At 43.5% G+C, this 21470-nt stretch overlaps 1 protein-coding gene across 1 annotated transcript in view; it reads right to left on the minus strand.

The window, feature by feature from the left end:
- Positions 1-8993: 8993 nt before the first annotated feature.
- The window catches only part of LOC126253398 (BTB/POZ domain-containing protein Tiwaz), a 195314-nt gene continuing 182837 nt past the window's right edge, over positions 8994-21470 (minus strand). Inside the window, exons 4-5 of the mRNA XM_049954701.1 lie at positions 17388-17665; positions 8994-12703 (exon numbers count right to left, since the gene is read on the minus strand). Of these exons, the coding sequence (XP_049810658.1) occupies positions 12467-12703; positions 17388-17665 (515 nt within the window). The 3' untranslated portion in view covers positions 8994-12466. The remainder of the gene's footprint in view (positions 12704-17387; positions 17666-21470) is intronic.

Genomic DNA, 21470 nt, shown 5'->3' on the forward strand with positions numbered 1-21470 from the left:
TGTAGCCACAACCTGACTGAAGAATGATTGCCACAGCAGACTGAGAGCCTACAGGTCAGCACTGCCACTAGCTTGACAGCCTCTTCTACATCACATACAAAATAAAATGCGTACCATATTCACACTCCAATGCCGTGGAAGACTTTCCACGGAAGCTGTAGGGGTGGTCAACATTATTTCTGTGGTGCAGGCACAGAGATCGCACTGATCGTACCTGTTAACGGCCCTCAGTGCAGCAGCGTATACAACTGTGCTAGGAAGCGGTACACTACGGATCACAAGTTTCCAGTTTCCCATTCCACGTGTATCAGTCATAGGATTAGTCTTTGTCATTTCTTTTAACGCTAATATTGCTTTCTCTCGCTGTATCGGTCACGGTACTCATAAATCATAGCTTCACACTTACCTCATTTTTAGTCAGGCTACTTCATGAATTCAGTAAGTGGGGTCCTAAATCGTAGATAGTGATGGAATCTATGCGTAACCAAGTTTATATGCAAGCTATTCACTTTAGAAAAGCAAATGGTCGTTAAATATAATTATTCCCCAGCCTTAGGAACTGCTTCTAGCTACTAGAGCATACTATGGTATTTAGTATGGAAAATCCCTTGCACCTCGATGGTTGTTGATCGCAGCTTAATAACGTGCTCTTTCGTCAGGAAGACTTGTATATTTTATTAGGTGACTATCTAACCGTAGTTATCTACGCAAGTTCAAAGTATCATGCAAACTATGTGTTCGCTATTTGTTACAGTAGTACCATGTTGTACTGCGTAACACGTAGAAGATGTAAGAAACCTAGTGAAGAGAGGCTGGATACACTACAGCTACATACTCCCATCTACTACCCCAGTAGTAGCAATATGTGAGCCATGTGTATTTTTCCACTGCTATTGAACAATTAAGTTAGAACAGTAGAACTACATATATGTTTTATAGTTAGAGTCTTTGGTAGGGAATGGTTAATATTCATCGGAAAACATGGTAGCTTTTCATAGAATCTATGCAGTAACATTGTTTGTATGCACAATCCCAATTTGGTAATATTTATATTTCATGGTATGTGGAGAACAATATCCTGGGTTGAAAAAAATGTTTCTCCTGTATAATACTTGTGTCATCTTTGTCGAAGTTTTTATTAACAATTTCCATATAGTTTACAGGAAAACAATCAAAGCTGTTGCGAGACTGAGCATAGTTTGTGAGTTTCGCGCGTGCTTGATTGTCTGGAAGGTTTACCTGTACCTCAGACAACTTTCGTGTGTTCTTACTTTTGCAGTAGCAAATTGCAGAACACCATAACAGCTTTTTTGTAAGGTTGTCTGATAATTTACATCAAATGGATGTAGTTGGCACAGATTACAGAAGAACATATTTAAAGAAATGCTGCTTATGACACTTAATACCAGGGCACACTATAAAATAGATAATGTGGTTCAAGATAACTTTGTTCGTATCTAGGCTTGCGTTGAATATAAATGTTATATGTATATCTTTGTTGTGCAACTGGAACTCATCCACGTTAAACTGACTTATTGTTTTTTACAATAACATAACTGTACCCTTAGCAGTCTTTTTGCACACAGAAGTTGTAATTTAACATTAAGTAGTCACATACCTCCATTTTGTTAAAAATCCCTGCAAAATATTGCGTTAGACCTCCATCAATACGGTAATAGCCATCTACATGAAGTTGGTGCAATAGTCCAGGCAGCTCATCAATTTTGAGATCGGTCTGCTTCATTTTATATGATATAACGACATAATTTTTATATTTGCTTGGAATGGTTATCCATGCTCTCTCGCAGTATTGCTCCTATGTAGGGGCAATTGTAGTTTCATGTTGACATCTTGTCTCTAGAATGTATCGACTTCCCTCTATTAAAGTACAGACATGTTGTCATCCCTCTCTAATATCTAGAGCTCACATTAAAGCCCCACAGCTTCTGCTGCAAATTACAATTAATTCCACTGTATGATTCTTCCTTCTAAGTGTATCTGTAAAATTGGTGTAATATTGCTGAAGGCTTCTGAAACATGGGCGTAGGCAACGAATTATAACTGCTGCGTAACGGACCTGGATATTCCCTATCGTATACAACTCACTGCACCCACAAATCATTATTTGGTTGATGGAGTACACAAGTTGCTTCTGGAATGCTATTCCGTCATCTCTAGACACTTGCCAACAGATGATACAGAACTGTGTAGTAAAGTCCGAATGTTTTAACCATAGCACTCTACAGGAGATAAAATCATATTTTCTAACTATGTGTAAGATTTACTTCGTGAATAAATGGTGATAATGACCATCAGTTCTATGTTGCGACACTAAAATCATGATTCTTCAATGCTGGTTAATTTATTAGAAGGATGTGTTAAGATCACAATGCAATCATGTAGAAATGAGGATTAGAAGTGTCACCGTCTTAATACGCTCTGAAAGCAAGTATCTCTAGCACAGCGGATGTCTGGGGTGTTGGAGAGGTAAACCCCTGAGAGTAGGTCTGTGATGATTCAAATGTTATGCCTCGAACTGTTTTTGTACGAAACTTGTAGTTTGTAAAGAATGGAAATACATCTTCACTCATCTCCTGACTCAATACCACTGAGCAGTACATCGCATGATGCGCGAGACACTGGTTTAGTTCACCCTAAATACAGAATATGTAAGGTGACGCTAGCATCCTTCAGCGACTGGTCGTTAGCTATTAACCAACGCCCGGAAAAACTAAGTGCAACTGGATTCTTTGATAATGGCAATAAAAATCAAACTGTGTGTTTCCATTGTAGTGGTGTACTGAAAGGTTGGGAAGAAATGTACAATCTGTGAGTTGGACATACTGTGTGGTTTTTGATGTCTTTACATGTGATTCTTGTGGTAGTAAAGATATTGTAGATAATATTTGTCACAACGTAGACGCAATAATTACAACAAACGATGCAACTAATATTAAACTTGCATCAGATCGGCAAATGACTGTGGAAGCTTTTGACAGTGCTAGACTTCGTAAAATTTCACTGGAGGAAGAGATGGGAGAGCTATTCATTGCATGCAGCCATGTTGACACTCGCGTTAAATGTCCACCTGTCGTGTGCAGTGTGTTGGAAACCTGTTTCAGTTACAATAAAGCGCGTCCTAGACTGTCAGTAATACTGCGCAATTTTCCCTGAAGCGCAATAATATTAAACGTCTAGAGGTGAGGCTGAGAGGTTGCCCAATAATATTGAGAATATCAAAAACTAAAGAAATATTTTGCACTGTCCGGAAACATTGTGCTATCTGTGGGCAGTACTGACAATACCCTTGCCAGTCTCTCGAACGCTACGGATTGTTAATGTAGTTGTGTTCACTGTTCGTTGTTGTTATGGTGTTGGAAATGAGTTCAACACAAGACGAAATAGTGTGATGATAAGAGTGCATCGAAATGCATAAATAATTACCGGCATTGTGGGGTGTTGGGGCAGATGAGGACAAAAACAGAAATGAATGAATCGACGATTTATTGCTCAGAAAATACGGGGAAAGTCCACGAAGAACGTTGTTTAAAAGAAACGCAGAATTATGGATAAAAGTATATATAGATATTTGTGTCTGTTTACAATTGTAAGTTTAAAGTCTTCGAAAGAATTGCCAGAGGAAAGGTATTGTAGCATAATAGATTAAGGCTGACTTGGTGGAATTACATCTCTCACTGCTGTTCTTTGTTTCTTGATTATGGAGATCTAAGCATCTGCAGGAATTTAAGAAATAGTGGGTACCAGACTCTAAAATTTCTATTTTTGATAAAAGTGAGTTGGTCAGTTTTGAGACTTATCATGCTTCAAAAACTAAGTTTTACGAGTGACACAAAAAACATTATATCCCAGGGAACGATGCTTATCCGCTCAATACTTGTTACACGTACGTTATTTCAATACCTTACTTAAAACAACAAACAAACGGTTACACAGCAATTGCTAAACCCGTATTGCCTCGCTGCGATCAGCCACGCAGTCTACATTTGGCTACGCGAGAGGTATAGCAGAATCATGGGAAATCACTTTTGGAAGTGTATAAGAATTCTGTAATGGATAAAACCACCATACTCCAGATTCCAAGAGGGGCAGGGAGGCCAAGTATGGCAACGGCTATGTATGTTGACAACAATTCAAGTAATGTATCTAATGTTGGACCATCAACACACAAAATGTTATAGTTATCATAATTTTCGTTCAACTTCAATTCTCTGAACAAGATTTCTCATGAGAGATTTTTGACGCTCCTTGACCCACTTTTCCATCCACTTTTTTTCTGCTTGTAACAAAGTAGAGCAATAATCATAGTAGCAGTGTCTTTATCGTCAACATTCCACATCACATTATTAATATATTCAGCGGTGTATGGAGAACCTCAGTCATATTGTACAGTATTATTATGCAGTAATATTGACCGCCTAGGAGCCACTTAAGAGCACTTCTGATGTAATAAACCAAATATAAAAGTGAATTAACTGTTTTAAACTAGTCTGTGAGGATTTTAAAAGGAAGACAAATAAAATAATTTATTTCACTGAATTATGTGATTTTTATTTGCTAAAAACCTTATAAAATGTGCAATCAACATAGCTTAACCACTTGAGGGTAGGATAGTAGTGGGTCTACTTGTAAGCTTATAAGTGTATATGCATCTTAACTATACGATTCTGTGTATGGTGATGGTGGGAATCTGCTTATGAAGTTGGGGTTTATAAGTTTTTTGAGCAAGATAGATCGAGGACTTTCAACTACAGAACGTATGGTGGTGAAATGAGAGCGCATTTTTACATTCAAAAGTATCATTTATTTGTGAGGCAGCAGGTATGTAATAGTTTCTCGAATAGTAGGGATTACTATAAACTGGTTTGTAACCAAGAACAACATTAGATTTATATTCCAGAACGTCATTGCCCGCTACCTACAATCGTCACCAGATTTTTCAAAGTATGAACTGTCAGGAACGCTATATCGAAGGCCTAAATAGCCATTCGACATACGAAATACCGTCACGTGGTTAATTCGTACGCAGCAAAAATGTATTGAATGGGTGTCCGAAATCACGGTTCCCAAAAGGACAACTCCAATTATATTATATATATTGGTGACGGCAACAATAAATTTTGTTTTTTTTTTAGCATTGTCACGCAGATACTACTCATAGCCAACATTTTCAGCTCATTAGTCATCAGCTGTGCTGCTTTCTGGCGTAACCAGGTGCTTTGGGTCAAGCAACGGCACCGCCCGAACTACAATGTCCCTCTAAAATACACCAGCACCGCGCCGAAGTGTTGTTCCACCTCCATAACACTCCACTTACATCATGAAAATTATTACTTCATGCACCAATCGCATCACCAGTACACCAAAGCAGCATCAATAACGTCTCTGATTACATTTTAACTTTTATGTACCCTCATACGTGACCAATATACAGAGGGGTCCAAAAAAGTGTACCCACTGTTCAAAAGTCCATAACTTGCAAACTAATTGACGAAGTTGTCTCATTTTAGGTGAAAGTGTAACTTAAAGATATCACTCTAGGTGTTCGAAATGGTCGCCATTAACATCCACACACAGACGACGTCACCGAACTGCAGCACGAACGGCTGACTGCAATGTGTTCAGTTGGATATTTGCACATGAATGTACGATGGATTCTCGAAGTTCATCCAATATGCGTGGCTTTTGTCGATAAACGACGTCCTTTAGTGTTCCCCACAGGTAAAAGTCCAGAGGAGTTAGGTCTGCGGAACGTGGTGGATACTCCACAGCACCGCTACGGCCTATCCATCTTACTGGTTGATTTTCGTCGAGATACGGCCTAACACGATTTTGGTAGTGGGCTGGGGCACTATATTGTTGAAAGTAAACTCTTCCGTCCCCATAAAAGTCTCGGATGGCAGGTAAAATGAATGTCTTAAGCTTCTGAAGGTACACCTCACCGGTAACTGTGCCGTCAAAGAAGGATGGCCCAATCAAGCCCCGGTAAGACAACCCACACCAAACATTTACTCCTGGCAAATTCATGGCTTTGTCTACATGGACTTTCGGATTTTCGACGGCCCAGTAGATGCAATTGTGCCCATTTTCTGTACCATTGAGTTTGAACTGTGCCTCATCAAACCACACAATCATCTCTGCATACTCTTCGTCGTTGGGCACCATGTTAGTAAATCACTCGTAGTACTCCATTCTACGATTTGGGTCGTCCTCGTTCACTGCGTGTAGCAATCGTGGGATGTACCACTTCCACATTTCTGTCTTCAAAATTCGCGGAACACTTGAGCGACGGGAGTTAGCTGGACTTGTTACTGTTATAGGTCGTCTAGATCGCTGTATGTGTACATTTATAACACAGCCTTCGGCTTCAAATTTGTCTTGAATGTGACGAACGTGTCGGTGGCTCTGTTTGATACTCATTTCGCCATCGCCGTTGAATCTCATTAATGTTTTCGTACTTAAAATACCACTTCAAAACTGACTTCCTTTCACCGAATGTAAGCCTTGCGCTAGCCGTGTTTACTCGAGTAACTACACTCCTGGAAATTGAAATAAGAACACCGTGAATTCATTGTCCCAGGAAGGGGAAACTTTATTGACACATTCCTGGGGTCAGATACATCACATGATCACATTGACAGAACCACAGGCACATAGACACAGGCAACAGAGCATGCACAATGTCGGCACTAGTACAGTGTATATGCACCTTTCGCAGCAATGCAGGCTGCTATTCTCCCATGGAGACGATCGTAGAGATGCTGGATGTAGTCCTGTGGAACGGCTTGCCATGCCATTTCCACCTGGCGCCTCAGTTGGACCAGCGTTCGTGCTGGACGTGCAGACCGCGTGAGACGACGCTTCATCCAGTCCCAAACATGCTCAATGGGGACAGATCCGGAGATCTTGCTGGCCAGGGTAGTTGACTTACACCTTCTAGAGCACGTTGGGTGGCACGGGATACATGCGGACGTGCATTGTCCTGTTGGAACAGCAAGTTCCCTTGCCGGTCTAGGAATGGTAGAACGATGGGTTCGATGACGGTTTGGATGTACCGTGCACTATTCAGTGTCCCCTCGACGATCACCAGTGGTGTACGGCCAGTGTAGGAGATCGCTCCCCACACCATGATGCCGGGTGTTGGCCCTGTGTGCCTCGGTCGTATGCAGTCCTGATTGTGGCGCTCACCTGCACGGCGCCAAACACGCATACGACCATCATTGGCACCAAGGCAGAAGCGACTCTCATCGCTGAAGACGACACGTCTCCATTCGTCCCGCCATTCACGCCTGTCGCGACACCACTGGAGGCGGGCTGCACGATGCTGGGGCGTGAGCGGAAGACGGCCTAACGGTGTGCGGGACCGTAGCCCAGCTTCATGGAGACGGTTGCGAATGGTCCTCGCCGATACCCCAGGAGCAACAGTGTCCCTAATTTGCTGGGAAGTGGCGGTGCGGTCCCCTACGGCAGTGCGTAGGATCCTACGGTCTTGGCGTGCATCCGTGCGTCGCTGCGGTCCGGTCCCAGGTCGACGGGCACGTGCACCTTCCGCCGACCACTGGCGACAACATCGATGTACTGTGGAGACCTCACGCCCCACGTGTTGAGCAATTCGGCGGTACGTCCACCCGGCCTCCCGCATGCCCACTATACGCCCTCGCTCAAAGTCCGTCAACTGCACATACGGTTCACGTCCACGCTGTCGCGGCATGCTACCAGTGTTAAAGACTGCGATGGAGCTCCGTATGCCACGGCAAACTGGCTGACACTGACGGCGGCGGTGCACAAATGCTGCGCAGCTAGCGCCATTCGACGGCCAACACCGCGGTTCAAAAAAAAAATGGTTCAAATGGCTCTGAGCACTATGGGACTCAACTGCTGAGGTCATTAGTCCCCTAGAACTTAGAACTAGTTAAACCTAACTAACCTAAGGACATCACAAACATCCATGCCCGAGGCAGGATTCGAACCTGCGACCGTAGCGGTCTTGCGGTTCCAGACTGCAGCGCCTTTAACCGCACGGCCACTTCGGCCGGCCCCCACACCGCGGTTCCTGGTGTGTCCGCTGTGCCGTGCGTGTGATCATTGCTTGTACAGCCCTCTCGCAGTGTCCGGAGCAAGTATGGTGGGTCTGACACACCGGTGTCAATGTGTTCTTTTTTCCATTTCCAGGAGTGTAGGTGCAACTAAGAACAAAACACTGACTATCTGCCGACTGTCGTCTGACAAAACAAAACATCGCAATACAACGCTTGTGTGGCGATTTCTGGAACTACAAACTATTACACTTCCAAAGATGAGACTTTTAAATAGTGGATACATTTTTGAACCATTCTGTATATATATAAAAAGGTCGAATTTATTTTCTGTGTTTATGTAATTAGGCATTTTGTCAAACATGTAAAACTTTTGCTGGAGAACGGTTGAAGGTTCATTTGCCGTATAAGCGTTTTGTGAAGTCCGTGTTTCTCACGTATAGAGATAACTATTACAGCAGTATGTATGTTGGAATACTCTTTATTTTGAGACTTAATCACGTGCATGTTTTCAGATCTGTTGTCCTCCTGTGTGAAGTGGCCGTAATCCTTTACATAAAACATAAATGTTATTGTTTCCAAAAATAAAAATCATTTTAATGTTACATGACTGCGACGACGAAACCATTCTTGTGACTATTAGACAACCGTTGCTAAGGATGTTCTTAATACTGGGCACTGATCCCGGCTGAAATTCTTTGTGTATTCTGGTATTCTGTCGTCGATATGACTGCAATTACGTTATCAGCGTCAGCACAGTTTTATCATTTCTTCAAGAGTATTTTATTTTGCAGTAAATAGATTGTAACAGTTTCACTGGAAGATGTTTGGCACAATGCCACAAAAAAGTTCTCTCATATACATTCAATACTGAATTCTAAAGGAAGGAAATACGAATTGCAGTCAAAAAAAGCGTTACACGTTTAGTATTATGTCAAAGATTTAATTGTACAGTTTCGGTACAGATTGGCACAATTGTTTCTTATTGCGATAGAAGTTATATACTTTAAAAACAAACAATATTTTCTATATGCTACATTTACACAAAGATCTATTATTTGAGATGTGAACTGATCTGTTATAACCCTATGTCACAGAACAACAATTATGACAGGGGGAACGACGGGCAGTCAGTTCGGGTCCCGCCTCGTGGCACAGGAACCTTCTGCGACGGCCGGCGGAAACCGCAGCGCCCCGCAACGCACTCCTAACTCTCCTTTCTCGCTTCTCAGCCCCGAAAGGAGTTTCTAATATGAGATCACCACGTGGTCCACATGTCTTTACTCTCCTGCGCGGTAGTACAAGCACTCGTCTATACAACAGGGAGATAAACGTAGCGTATACGAAACTTTCCTGCTATGAAATGAGTCGAGAATATTGAGTTTTGTACTTAATGATAGAAGTCAGTTTGATCCGTAACGCCTATGTAAGTCAATAACAGAAAACTATTTTAGTGTTAGAATGATGGGGTGTAATGTACAAAAAAAGTGTGTTAGAATTAAGGTCTTGAGAAGCATTACTAAGAAATTAAGGAAATTGCGATCGATGGTATCTATTTACAAACGACGATTTAAAAGGTGACAAACTAAAGATCTCCGAGAAAGGTTTACGAATGTAATTTTAAACTTTTCGATGATTTAGTGCATTAATACTCGTGGCCGGCTAATAATATTTTGCCTAGTGTGTAAGGAAATGGTCCTCAGACAATTTTGTTCGAAAGCCTACGGCGTTCTGATAATACTACTTGAAGGTCGTGCCAGTGGTGTGTTTCGTTAGTATTCGTTCTTATCTTAAACAGTTTTCACGATAAAAAAACCGTGGAATTACTGCTAGAGAAATAATTACGTTGCTAAAAACGATACACTAACATTAATGGAATGAATCATAACTGGAGCAACTGCGGTAAAAGTGCTGTAATTGACAGGACTGTTTTAACGGAAACAGCACACGCTTTACGCATCGTTTGATTCAGTTCAACCTTAACTGTGTCTGTCCGACTCTGGAATTAGGTCTCAAATCCGCAACAATATTTTGTAACAGTACCTCTTCATAGAACACCACAGAAGAGGAGCTGTGCGTCTGTGATGTACGAGGGGTGTTCATAAGTAATGCACCACATTTTTTTTTCTGTTGATGCAGCAAGACATTGTGGGGCATCGTGGAATATTCCCGCTTCAGCTCCTATAGTTTCATGAAGTTCCGAAAGGTGGCGGTACTGTACGAATCCTTCAAAATAGTGTCTTTAACTGAGGTGCGTTCCAAGCAGAGAGCTGTCATTGAGATTCGTTTAGAGGAAAACCACAGCATCGCAGATATTCATAGGCGCTTGCAGGGTGTCTACGGGGACGTGGCAGTTCGTTGCATCCTGTGGCCGTGCAGGTATGAGCAGCCCATAGTGGCTCGCCTTCATTTATTTTATCTTAAATATTTTGTGACTAAAGCTGTTTTGACGTGTTAATTACTTTATATGTGATCTGTAAGTACTGCAGATGTCTTTTACTGTTAATTAGTACTTACACTCTTTATATAAAAATGTCTTCTTCTATAACTCTGTGACTGTGTTATAGGCCACTTTAATCATTTTCAGTTTTGATGAAGGCACTCCTAGGAGTGTCGAAACCGGGTTAATTAAGTCTAAAAATAGTGACCGAGGGCTTATTTCTTGCAATTGTAACCTAGGAACGGTCTCTGAACGTGCAGCCATGTATAAAATTTAGTAACAAATGCATGGAGAATCGCTGGGCGAGGCGTCTGTCATCATAGCAACAGGGTCACGTAAATCTGTCGAATCTGCCGCGTACGGGCCGGCTGCATATAGCTGTCACTTTTGACATGTTGGAACGTGCGGACACCGTCATCCGAGGTGATCGACGGATCACAATCAAACACCTCGCTGCTCAACTGGACTGACTCTTCCACCAGTTGGGACACTAAAAGGTGTGTACCCGCTGGGTCGCTCTCCGCCTAACAGAGTACCATAAAGAGCAACGAAGGCCATCTGTGCGGAATTACTTGCGCGTTACGAGGCTGATGTTGACAGTTTTTTTTGTCTAATATCGTCACAGGCGATGAAACATGGGTTCATCACTTTGAACCGGATACAAAACGGCAATCCATGGAATGACGCCACCACCTATCCTCCGAAGAAAAAGTTCAAAGCTGCACCCTCAGACAGTAAAGTCATGGCGACGCTCTTCTGTGACTATGAAGGGGTTATTCTGTTTGGTGTCCTCCATCGTGGTGCAATGATCAACTTCGAAGTGTATTGTGCTACGCTCAAGAAGTTGAAGAAATGACTTCAGCGTGTTTGTCGCCACAAAAATGCAAATGAGTTTATCCTTTCACAAGCTGCGACATTGTCACGAATAAAACAGTGAACCGTATATAGGATAAATTTCCTTTAATTTACCTCTATGGCCACAGACGTTTTGTTCACAGATTACCGGTTTCGGTCTATAATGACCATCTTCAGATACGTGTTTTATAAAAACAATGTCCTAATAAAGAACATTAGGTAGGTATAGACCGGTTTCTGTCTATAAAGTTCATCTTCAGATCTCTGTTTTATAAAAACAATGTCCTAACGAAGTACATTAGGGCATTGTTTTTATAAAACACAGATCTGAAGATGGTCATTATAGACCGAAACCGGTAATCTGTGAACAAAAAGTTTTGTGACCATAGACGTAAATTAAAGGGAGATTATTCTTTTCCTTGACAGCACAGGGTCTCGCACAAGTCTGCGCACACGAGAGGACCTCACAACGCTTCACTGGATTATTCTTCCTCACGCACCCTACTCCCCGGATCACGTACATTCCCACTTCCAGCTGTCTGGCTCAGTGACGGATGGACTCCGTGAGAAGGAGTACTTGAATGATGGGGAGGCTCCTGATGCAGCAAGACGTTGGCTGCGATGTCAACCAGTAGAGTGGTAAAATGCGGGCATACAGGCCGTGCCAGTAAGCTGGCGTTAGGCCGTCGCATCGAACGGAGATTACGTTGAAAAATAGGATTTTGTAACCAAAAGATTAGGGAATAGTATGGTGTATTGGAGTCCTGAATAAAGCGGAAAAAATGTGTTGCATTACTTATTGAACGCCCCTCTTATGATATCGTATCGTTCAGTTGCTTTTTCTCGGATTGCTGTATACCTATCTGCGTATTCACATTGTACGGAATTTGTCAAGTTTTCGCACTGACGCTAGTGCCAATTCAGACAGTGTGAAGGAATGTCAAATGAGTATTAAAACTGGAATATAAAACGCTCTGATCGCCGAAAGGAGCTCGCGATTCGAGCATCTCCAGTGGTGGAGAGAACACGATAGAGAGAGCGTGGCGGCGAGGTGCGCTCCCCACTGCAGCAGTCTGTGAGTTGGTCACGGCGGAAGCCGGCACCAGGGGCCGCGGGCCTAGAGCGGGTGCGCCTGCCGGACGAAGAGGTACTCGGAGAACTGCTGGCCCTCGACGCCGCCGCCGGTGCTGGCGGCGACGCTGAAGCCGCGGTTCAGCAGCCGCGTGATGGCCTGCACCGAGTTCAGCTTGCAGTAGCCGTTCAGCGGGAAGCGGATGACGTGGCGCGCGTCGTGCGCGTTCCACGCCGCGCCCGACCGCGCGTCCATCAGCGCCTGCGACGTCTCGGGGAACACCTGTCGGCACCGGCAGACACCAGGGCTGTAGCGATACAGGCGCACTCACCTGGGCTTAGGCACCAACTGATCAAGAGTATTCGGTCGCCCTTATCATTCATTTTCTCCAGACATGGAAGATGTTAGAAAAAAACGAATTTTTGACTCATATGTGTAATATTTTTTCGTAGCTTCCAATTGACTCTCAAAGTTGAAATATGCACCGAAGTGTCATATCATAAAGGTCTGTGTATAATTTTAAGATTTTTTTCTGGCCCTCCAACAAAAATACTGCAGCTCAAAAACTGAAAAAATGAAATTTTTTTTAAAGAATAGTGTGCTTTTTAAGTGTAAGCTTCTCACCATTACAATACTGTATAAAAAGTAACAATACTATATAGTTAACAGCACAAAAAACATTGTATAAGAAATTACTCCTTCTGTGGAACACTACTGTTCAAAAAATTGAGTTTTCTTAATTTTCGACCAATAGCTTCGACCTATTAGAAATACACTAAGGAATACATCCCACTAGGTGATAATGGCTTTAATTTGTAGACCAGGGTGTCCTGAACTAAGTGCTGTGTACCTGAAAGGTCTAGAGCAACCCACTACTGCGTAGTTAATGAAACTACATAGTCTTGATATATATATTTCAAGCCTATGCAGTTTTGTTAACTATGCAGTAGTGGGTTGCTCTAGACCTTTCATATATATATATATATATATATATATATATATATATATATATATATATATATATATATATATATACAGGGTGAGTCACCTAACATTACCGCTGGATATATTTCGTAAACTACATCAAATAATGACGAATCGATTCCACAGACCGAACGTGAGGAGAGGGGCTAGTATAATTGGTTAATACAAACCATACAAAAATGCACGCCGGCCGAAGTGGCCGTGCGGTTAAAGGCGCTGCAGTCTGGAACCGCGAGACCGCTACGGTCGCAGGTTCGAATCCTGCCTCGGGCATGGATGTTTGTGATGTCCTTAGGTTAGTTAGGTTTAACTAGTTCTAAGTTCTAGGGGACTAATGACCACAGCAGTTGAGTCCCATAGTGCTCAGAGCCATTTGAAAAATGCACGGAAGTATGTTTTTTAACACAACCTACGTTTTTTTAAATGGAACCACGTTAGTTTTGTTAGAACATCTGAACATATAAACAAATACATAACAGTGCCGTTTGTTGCATTGTAAAATGTTAATTACATCCGGAGATATTGTAACCTAAAGTTGACAATTGAAACCTCCGACGTTCAGTTGCGTGTTGTAACAAACACGGGCCACGGTCGGCGAGCAGCATCTGCAGGGACATGTTTACGATGACGACCGTGTTTACGAGTGTGGCTGTAGTGCACTGTTGCGGTTTGGTCTAGCTGCCGCAGTGTCCGCATGTAGCGCTTGCTGCTATTGTTATTCTGCATTCGTCTCCGCACGCAGACCAACTGTAGTACACCGTGTTACCAGACGTCTGTGATAGTGTAGTGTTGTAGGAACTGTGACCATGGTGTATTCGAACTCTGAAAAGGCGGAGATGATACTCATCTATGGCGAGTGTCGACGAAATGCAGCTGAAGCCTGCAGGGTGTATGCAGAACGGTACCCGGACAGAGAGCATCCAACGTGCCGCACATTGCAAAACATCTACCGCCAACTGTATGCAACAGGTATGGTCGTAGCACGCAAACGGGTCCGTAACAGACCCGTCACAGGAGAAGCGGGTGCAGTTGGTGTGTTAGCTGCTGTTGCAATGAACCCACAGATGAGTACACGGGACATTGCGAGATGTGTAATCACACTTCCATACTTATCAAGAGATCCGAAACGAATAATACGGTCTGCTGCCATCCTGCATTAACGTCGTACATTCCAGCAGGTATTTATCCCATAGGCTATGGGTGATGCGGTTCTGTAACATATCTGTGTACCGCAACGTTAGTCACAAAGTTAACTTCGTTTATCGTTAATCCGTTACTAAAAAGGTAATGCCGCTCAACGTTAAAACTTTACTTTACTGTAGATCTAGCGCAAGTGACAGTTAATCATTCACTCGTGATAGTAAAATTCATGTTGATGGTTTTAGTGAAACGAGCAAGTGGACTAAAAGTTTTACCGTTGTTTCGGACCTCGATAAGTATGGAGGTTGATTACACATGTCAATCACATCGCGATTACGGGCAGCATGGGGTTCACGCCTAAGCCTCAGGACGTGCGCTAGCAGCGCATGTCGGGTGTTTCAAGCGTCAACTTCGCGTCTCAATATCTCGGGATGTAATGGGAATATTGCGATGCAATCAACGCCATTGTGTATGTGCTTTGTCATGCTATGGATTGCTGAAGAAAAAATATAGGGGGTCCATTTAAAAAAAAACATAAGTTGGTGTTAAAAAACACATATGATTTCGTTTTAAAATGTTTCCAAATATGTACATTCATGGGCCCCAGCCCTACATTGATACCGGTGAAAGTCGTTTTCCAATAGCTGTTATTGTTCCAGAGATATTTTGGGTGGACAAGATAGCTGGGACACCCTGTATATATCAAGCCTATACAGTTTCATTAACTACACAGTAGTGGATTGCTGTAGATCTTTCAGATACACAGCATTTAGTTCAGGACTCTCTGGTCTGCAAATTAAAGACATATATATATTTCAAGCCTACGCAGTTTTATTAACTACGCAGTAGTGAGTTGCTCTAGACCTTTCAGATACACAGCATTTAGTTCAGGACACTCTGGTCTACAAATTAAAGCCATTATCACCTAGCTGGATGAAAGAGGCCACTGAACAGTGAATGACTGGAAATTAGTGATTTGGAGTGACGAGTCGGGCTATATCGCTTGTATCCCGAAACAAAAATTGCTGCCATTTCTGAATCATAAACAACAAAATTTTTTAAAAATTATTTTTGAGTCCTCTAAACTAGGTAATTCAACCAGCAAATATCAGATTTTCCTCAGGTAGTCAAGCAACCAATGCTGGACCACTTCGTATGGATTGAACTCGTTGTCCCGCATCTGTGTAGGTTCATTGTGGTTTTTAACAGATTGAGCGTGGTTAGTTTAACGGGTGACCGGATGCCATTCCTGTCGAAACCCAGCTACCTCCCAGAATAAACACTTGTATCCCAACTGTTTTGCGTATGCTGTTATCCATGGGATAGCGAGCGAAAGCTCTTAGAAATGTTCGTGAATCGTGTCACTGAGGCAAGACTTGGGTACTAGCCCGATATTCACCCAGTGAGATGCAGGAAACAGCCTAAAAAGCACAACTAGGCTGACCAGCACACCGACTTTCGTCGTTTATCAGCCGGGCGGAGTGTATACAAGGCCGGCAGCTCCCCGTCCCGGAAGCAGCACTTTAATACGAACGACTATCCGGGCGGGTGTCTGGACGCCCTTATGTAGTACGCAGTTGATGATTAGATGTCAGGAGGGGCGGACTAGCAAGTCCAAAAGGAAGCAGGGACTATTGTGTTGTCGGCAGAGAAGCAGCAAATGGGTCGGTCAGGAGAGCTCAATGAGATAATGAGATCGCACGGGGACTCGCCGTTCGATGACACCTGAGTAACAGATCCGTCGGGGACATTGAAACCATTCTAGACCTGCCCAAGTCGATTGATGGTGATGGGTCATCGAAGTGGAAACGCGAAGGAACAATCATGACCAGGCAGACCTCATGTACACAAATGCACGGATTGTAGAGCACTGTGGTGCTATCAGCAATACAACTAACACTATAACTGAGCGAATAGAGTTATCAGGAACAGGTTACAATGGTCAAGCAGCTCGTCATACACCATACATTTCTGTTGTCAGCTTTAAGCCACACTTCGAGTGGTCTTATGAAAGAGGCCACTGAACAGTGAATGACTAGAAATTAGTGATTTGAAGAGTCGCGCTATACCTTCTGGCAATTTACCAGAAGAGTTTTGGTTTGGCCAATGTCTGAAGAATGTTACCTGCCATCACATGTAGTGCTACAGTGAAGTAGGAAGAAGGTGGGGTTCCACTATGGGGGTGATCTTCGTGATTAGGATGTGGTCCCCTTACTGCATTTAAGAGAACACTTAATACGGAAGGAAATGAACACGTTTTACAGTATTGTGAACGCCTAGAGGAATAGTTCGAAGACGATGATTATTTGCAGCAACATGGCAAGGCAACCTGTCATAAAGCAGCATCTGCGAGGCAATGGTTTGTGGACGACAGCATTTCTGAAATGGATCGCCCTGCCCATAGTTCCGACTTCAGCCCAATGGAACAACATTGGAATAAATTAGAAAGTCTACTTCGCTCCAGACCCCAGTGCCAGACATCACTACCTTCTCTGGTGTTTTTTCTGCCATTCTTGAACAGAATTCCAGACATCTCTCTGAAAGTGTCCCTAGGAAAGTTTAAGCCATCGTCATACAGGCCAAAGGTGGACAGAACCCACGTTAATGTCCAGTTAATGTGCGTCACTGAGACACCTATGAAGGCAATAAATTTTAGAAATCGATTTCGTAATTAGTTAAGCCCTTTCACACACGTATAATGTGTGAAGAAAAAGTTACTTCGCCGATGTGTTTCGCCTCTAACTTTTATATAGGACGTGATGAGCACACTGCTCGAAACTAAAATGAGAAACTGTCGACAGTGCGGTCCGCTGAGCTGGTGACGGAGAGCAGGCGTACGCACCTCGTCGAGGACGGCGCGCTCGCCGGAGAGCACGATCCGCTCGCCGAGGTCCGGGGAGACGTGCAGCGCGACGCACTCGTAGTGCAGGCCCGGCTGCAGCGCGCCGCTGTTGTGGCAGCAGCCCGGGTCGTCGGCGCAGCCGCCCACGCCGCCCCCACCGCCCCCGCCGCGGTCCCTGCCGCCGCCCAGCGCCTGCGGGCTCGCCGCCGCTGCCGCCGCCGCCGCTGCTGCTTTCTTCTGGCGCTCCTTGCGCAGCTGCTCCAGCTGCCTCACCATGGCTGCAACATCGCAAGGGGCACTGTGTCACACAACGACCACATAATGGAGTTGGAGGAAAATTTTACACATGGAAATGAACGCAACTTTACCTGATTACTAATTGATTACCCTGCGCTGACCGAATATACAGGGTGATTCAAAAAGAATACCACAACTTTAAAAATGTGTATTTAATGAAAGAAACATAATATAACCTTCTGTTATACATCATTACAAAGAGTATTTAAAAAGTTTTTTTTTTCACTCAAAAACAAGTTCAGAGATGTTCAATATGGCCCCCTCCAGACACTCGAGCAATATCAACCCGATACTCCAACTCGTTCCACACTCTCTGTAGCATATCAGGCGTAACAGTTTGGATAGCTGCTGTTATTTCTCGTTTCAAATCATCAATGGTGGCTGGGAGAGGTGGCCGAAACACCATATCCTTAACATACCCCCATAAGAAAAAATCGCAGGGGGTAAGATCAGGGCTTCTTGGAGGCCAGTGATGAAGTGCTCTGTCACGGGCTGCCTGGCGGCCGATCCATCGCCTCGGGTAGTTGACGTTCAGGTAGTTACGGACAGATAAGTGCCAATGTGGTGGCGCTCCATCCTGCTGAAATATGAATTGTTGAGCTTCTTGTTCGAGCTGAGGGAACAGCCAATTCTCTAACATCTCCAGATACTGTAGTCCAGTTACTGCTTGCTGGATGCGTGCTACATTTTCATCACTCGTTCTCGGCCGTCCAGAACTTTTCCCTTTGCACAAACACCCATTCTCTGTAAACTGTTTATACCAACGTTTAATACACCACCTATCAGGAGGTTTAACACCATACTTCGTTCGAAATGCACGCTGAACAACTGTCGTCGATTCACTTCTGCCGTACTCAATAACACAAAAAGCTTTCTGTTGAGCGGTCGCCATCTTAGCATCAACTGACGCTGACGCCTAGTCAACAGCGCTTCAATCGAACAAATGTACAACTAAATGAAACTTTATAGCTCCCTTAATTCGCCGACTGATAGTGCTTAGCTCTGCCTTTTGTAGTTGCCTAAAGTTGTGGTATTCTTTTTGAATCACCCTGTATATTTATTCCATTGTTCTATTAGTCCATCTCCTCCTTCGTCCTATCTCTGTCCATCTCTACCACTCCGACTCCATCTCCTCCTGCCCCTCTCTCCGTCTATTCCTTCCTATGCCTCTCTCTGTTATTCTTTTCCACCCTCCTCCCCTCTGTCCATCTGCTCCTCCCCACCCTGTCTTCCTCCTCCTCCCCTCTCTAATTCCATCTCCTACTTCCCCTCTCTTTTCAGTCTCCTCCTCCCCTCTCTTTTCAATCTCCTCCTCCGCCATGCATGATGCGGCACTTTCTCACGCATCTCAGTGTTTATGACTTCATAGCTCCTCAATCACGTGTCGTACTACGATATATTATTGTAGGCACATTCAGCAAAATGGTTCAAATGCCTCTGAGCACTATGGGACTTAACTTCTGAGGTCATCAGTCCCCTAGAACTTAGAACTACTTAAACCTAACTAACCTAAGGACACCACACACATCCATGCCCGAGGCAGGATTCGAACCTGCGACCGTAGCGGTCGCGCGGTTCCAGACTGTAGCGCCTAGAACCGCTCGGCCACTCCAGCTGGTCCACATTCAGCACTCAAATGTTCTTTATTCCAGTCTTTGATCTCAATATCAATGCTTTTGACGATGACCGGTTTCAGTCAGTAATGACCATCCTCAGATCTTTTCTACACCATGTCCTAAACTGATAAGACTGTAATGGCATCGTCAAAACATATAAATATACTCAGCACAGCATCGTCACATAGATCTAAAATAAGGTGTAGAATAGGCCACATCGTCCACACAGTCATTTGTGCAACTGGCCCCAGCTGGTGAGACAGCTGGTGAGACATTCAGCAGTATATGTGGATACTGTCTGCAAAATGTGTACGAATACAAGTAGTATTAAAGAAGTAATAAATTAAAACTTCTTCCTTAATGTGGCTGTTTTACTGCATGAACAGTGTAAATGTAGTAAGCGACAACATTTTTTCCATTCTTCATTTTGTGGGGGGTCATCAGCGAACCGGCCGAAGTGGCCGTGCGGTTCTAGGCGCTTCAGTCCGGAACCTCGCTGCTGCTACGGTCGCAGGTTCGAACCCTGCCTCGGGCATGGATGTGTGTGATGTTTTTAGGTTAGTTAGGTTTAGGCAGCTCTAAGTTCTAGCGGACTGATGACATCAGATGTTAAGTCCCATAGTACTCAGAGCCATTTGAACCATTTTCATCAGCGAGAAAAAGTTATTTAGAAGTTTGAAATTTTGAGTAAGGTTTTTGGCAAGTCTCCAAGTGTCGTTATTCTCAAACACTGGACTAGGGCATGGTATTGTCACGAGGTGCGCTACACTGCTTTTTCACCCCCCCCCCCCCACACACACACCCGTTTGATAGATGGGTGGCTCTCACTCCGACAGAGATTCTTTCCAAACAGTAAATTATATGATCATACAATGTAGGCTTTCACGGCCGGTATTGTCTTCACTTAAAACTTCCGGGCTAATAGTCCTTGGTCGATGTATAAAACCTTCCCCTGACGTTTCGTCTCCGACTGCGTAAGACATCCTCCGAGATAAGCAGTTCGCCGATTTATCTTGGAGGATATCTCCCGCAGTCGGAGACGAATCGTCAGGGGAGAGTTTTATACATCGACCACGGCCTTTTAGCCCGGAAGTTTTAAGTGAAGAGTAAATTATACGCGTACCGACTTTGATTTAAATCGGTCCAGTGGTTTAGGAAGATATGAGGGGTATACATACATACAAATGTACTTCCATTTTTATGATCCGTTTGGAATACAGGGCTCATATAAGTTTTCTTCGTTAAAAAAAACCAGGTTTCCTTGACAATGTTTGTTTGGAACGGTAATTGACGCCTTTCTTCCCCGAATGCGATCTAACATTTAGACAGACAAATAGTTCAGGTGAACGAATTCGTGATGATGACAAGAACTACACATCAAGACTGGTAACGAGACATCGCATTACGTTTCATGAATATTTCTCCAGTGCGTCATGGGATGTGCGTCAAAGTGGTCACTTATCTAGAACTGTGTGGACTGGCATACGAGACCACCAGGTTCTGAGTATTTTACGTTAATATTTATTCGTCATTTCTCCATTAAAATGTAAGTGTACACTGATGACGAATTTCTCATATCGCTAAGAATATCAATAAAACGATATTTACGTATAAAACGATATTTACGTATACAATACGAATTTGTCATATCGCTAAGAATATCAATAAACCGATATTTACGTATACAATAAAGTGGGAAGAACGCTAGATTAAAGTTGCAAGTGATTTCGGGATAAATACACACAGCTGGCATCTCCGGCGGCAACAACGACTTTAGCCTGGCTGGGCATTGCGGCAGACTAAGCCTTGATTCCATCCTGTTTCAGATCTACGCAGAGTTCGTCAGTCATAGTGGTTGGCGAGTGTTTGCATGCCAGTTTCCCCTAAACCCATAACCAAATGTCTTCAATGAGAAGACTGAGAAACGTCTTGACCAGGGCAACACTTGAACACCTTTATCGTGTTGGATCGTGGCGGCATGTGCAACATGGGATCATGGGATCTTGTATTACCTTCTTGAAAAATAACTTTACAGAGATCTTAAAATGTCAAAGATCAGACTTCTTCTGTCCAAATTACTAACTATCCTATGCGAACAACAGGTAATTACGTATGTAGCCAAAGACACTCCATATCGTCACTCCGTGTCCTAGGCCTGTATGAGTTTGAC

The sequence above is a fragment of the Schistocerca nitens genome, chromosome 1 (genome assembly GCF_023898315.1).
Source record: "Schistocerca nitens isolate TAMUIC-IGC-003100 chromosome 1, iqSchNite1.1, whole genome shotgun sequence".
Classification (NCBI taxonomy): domain Eukaryota; kingdom Metazoa; phylum Arthropoda; class Insecta; order Orthoptera; family Acrididae; genus Schistocerca; species Schistocerca nitens.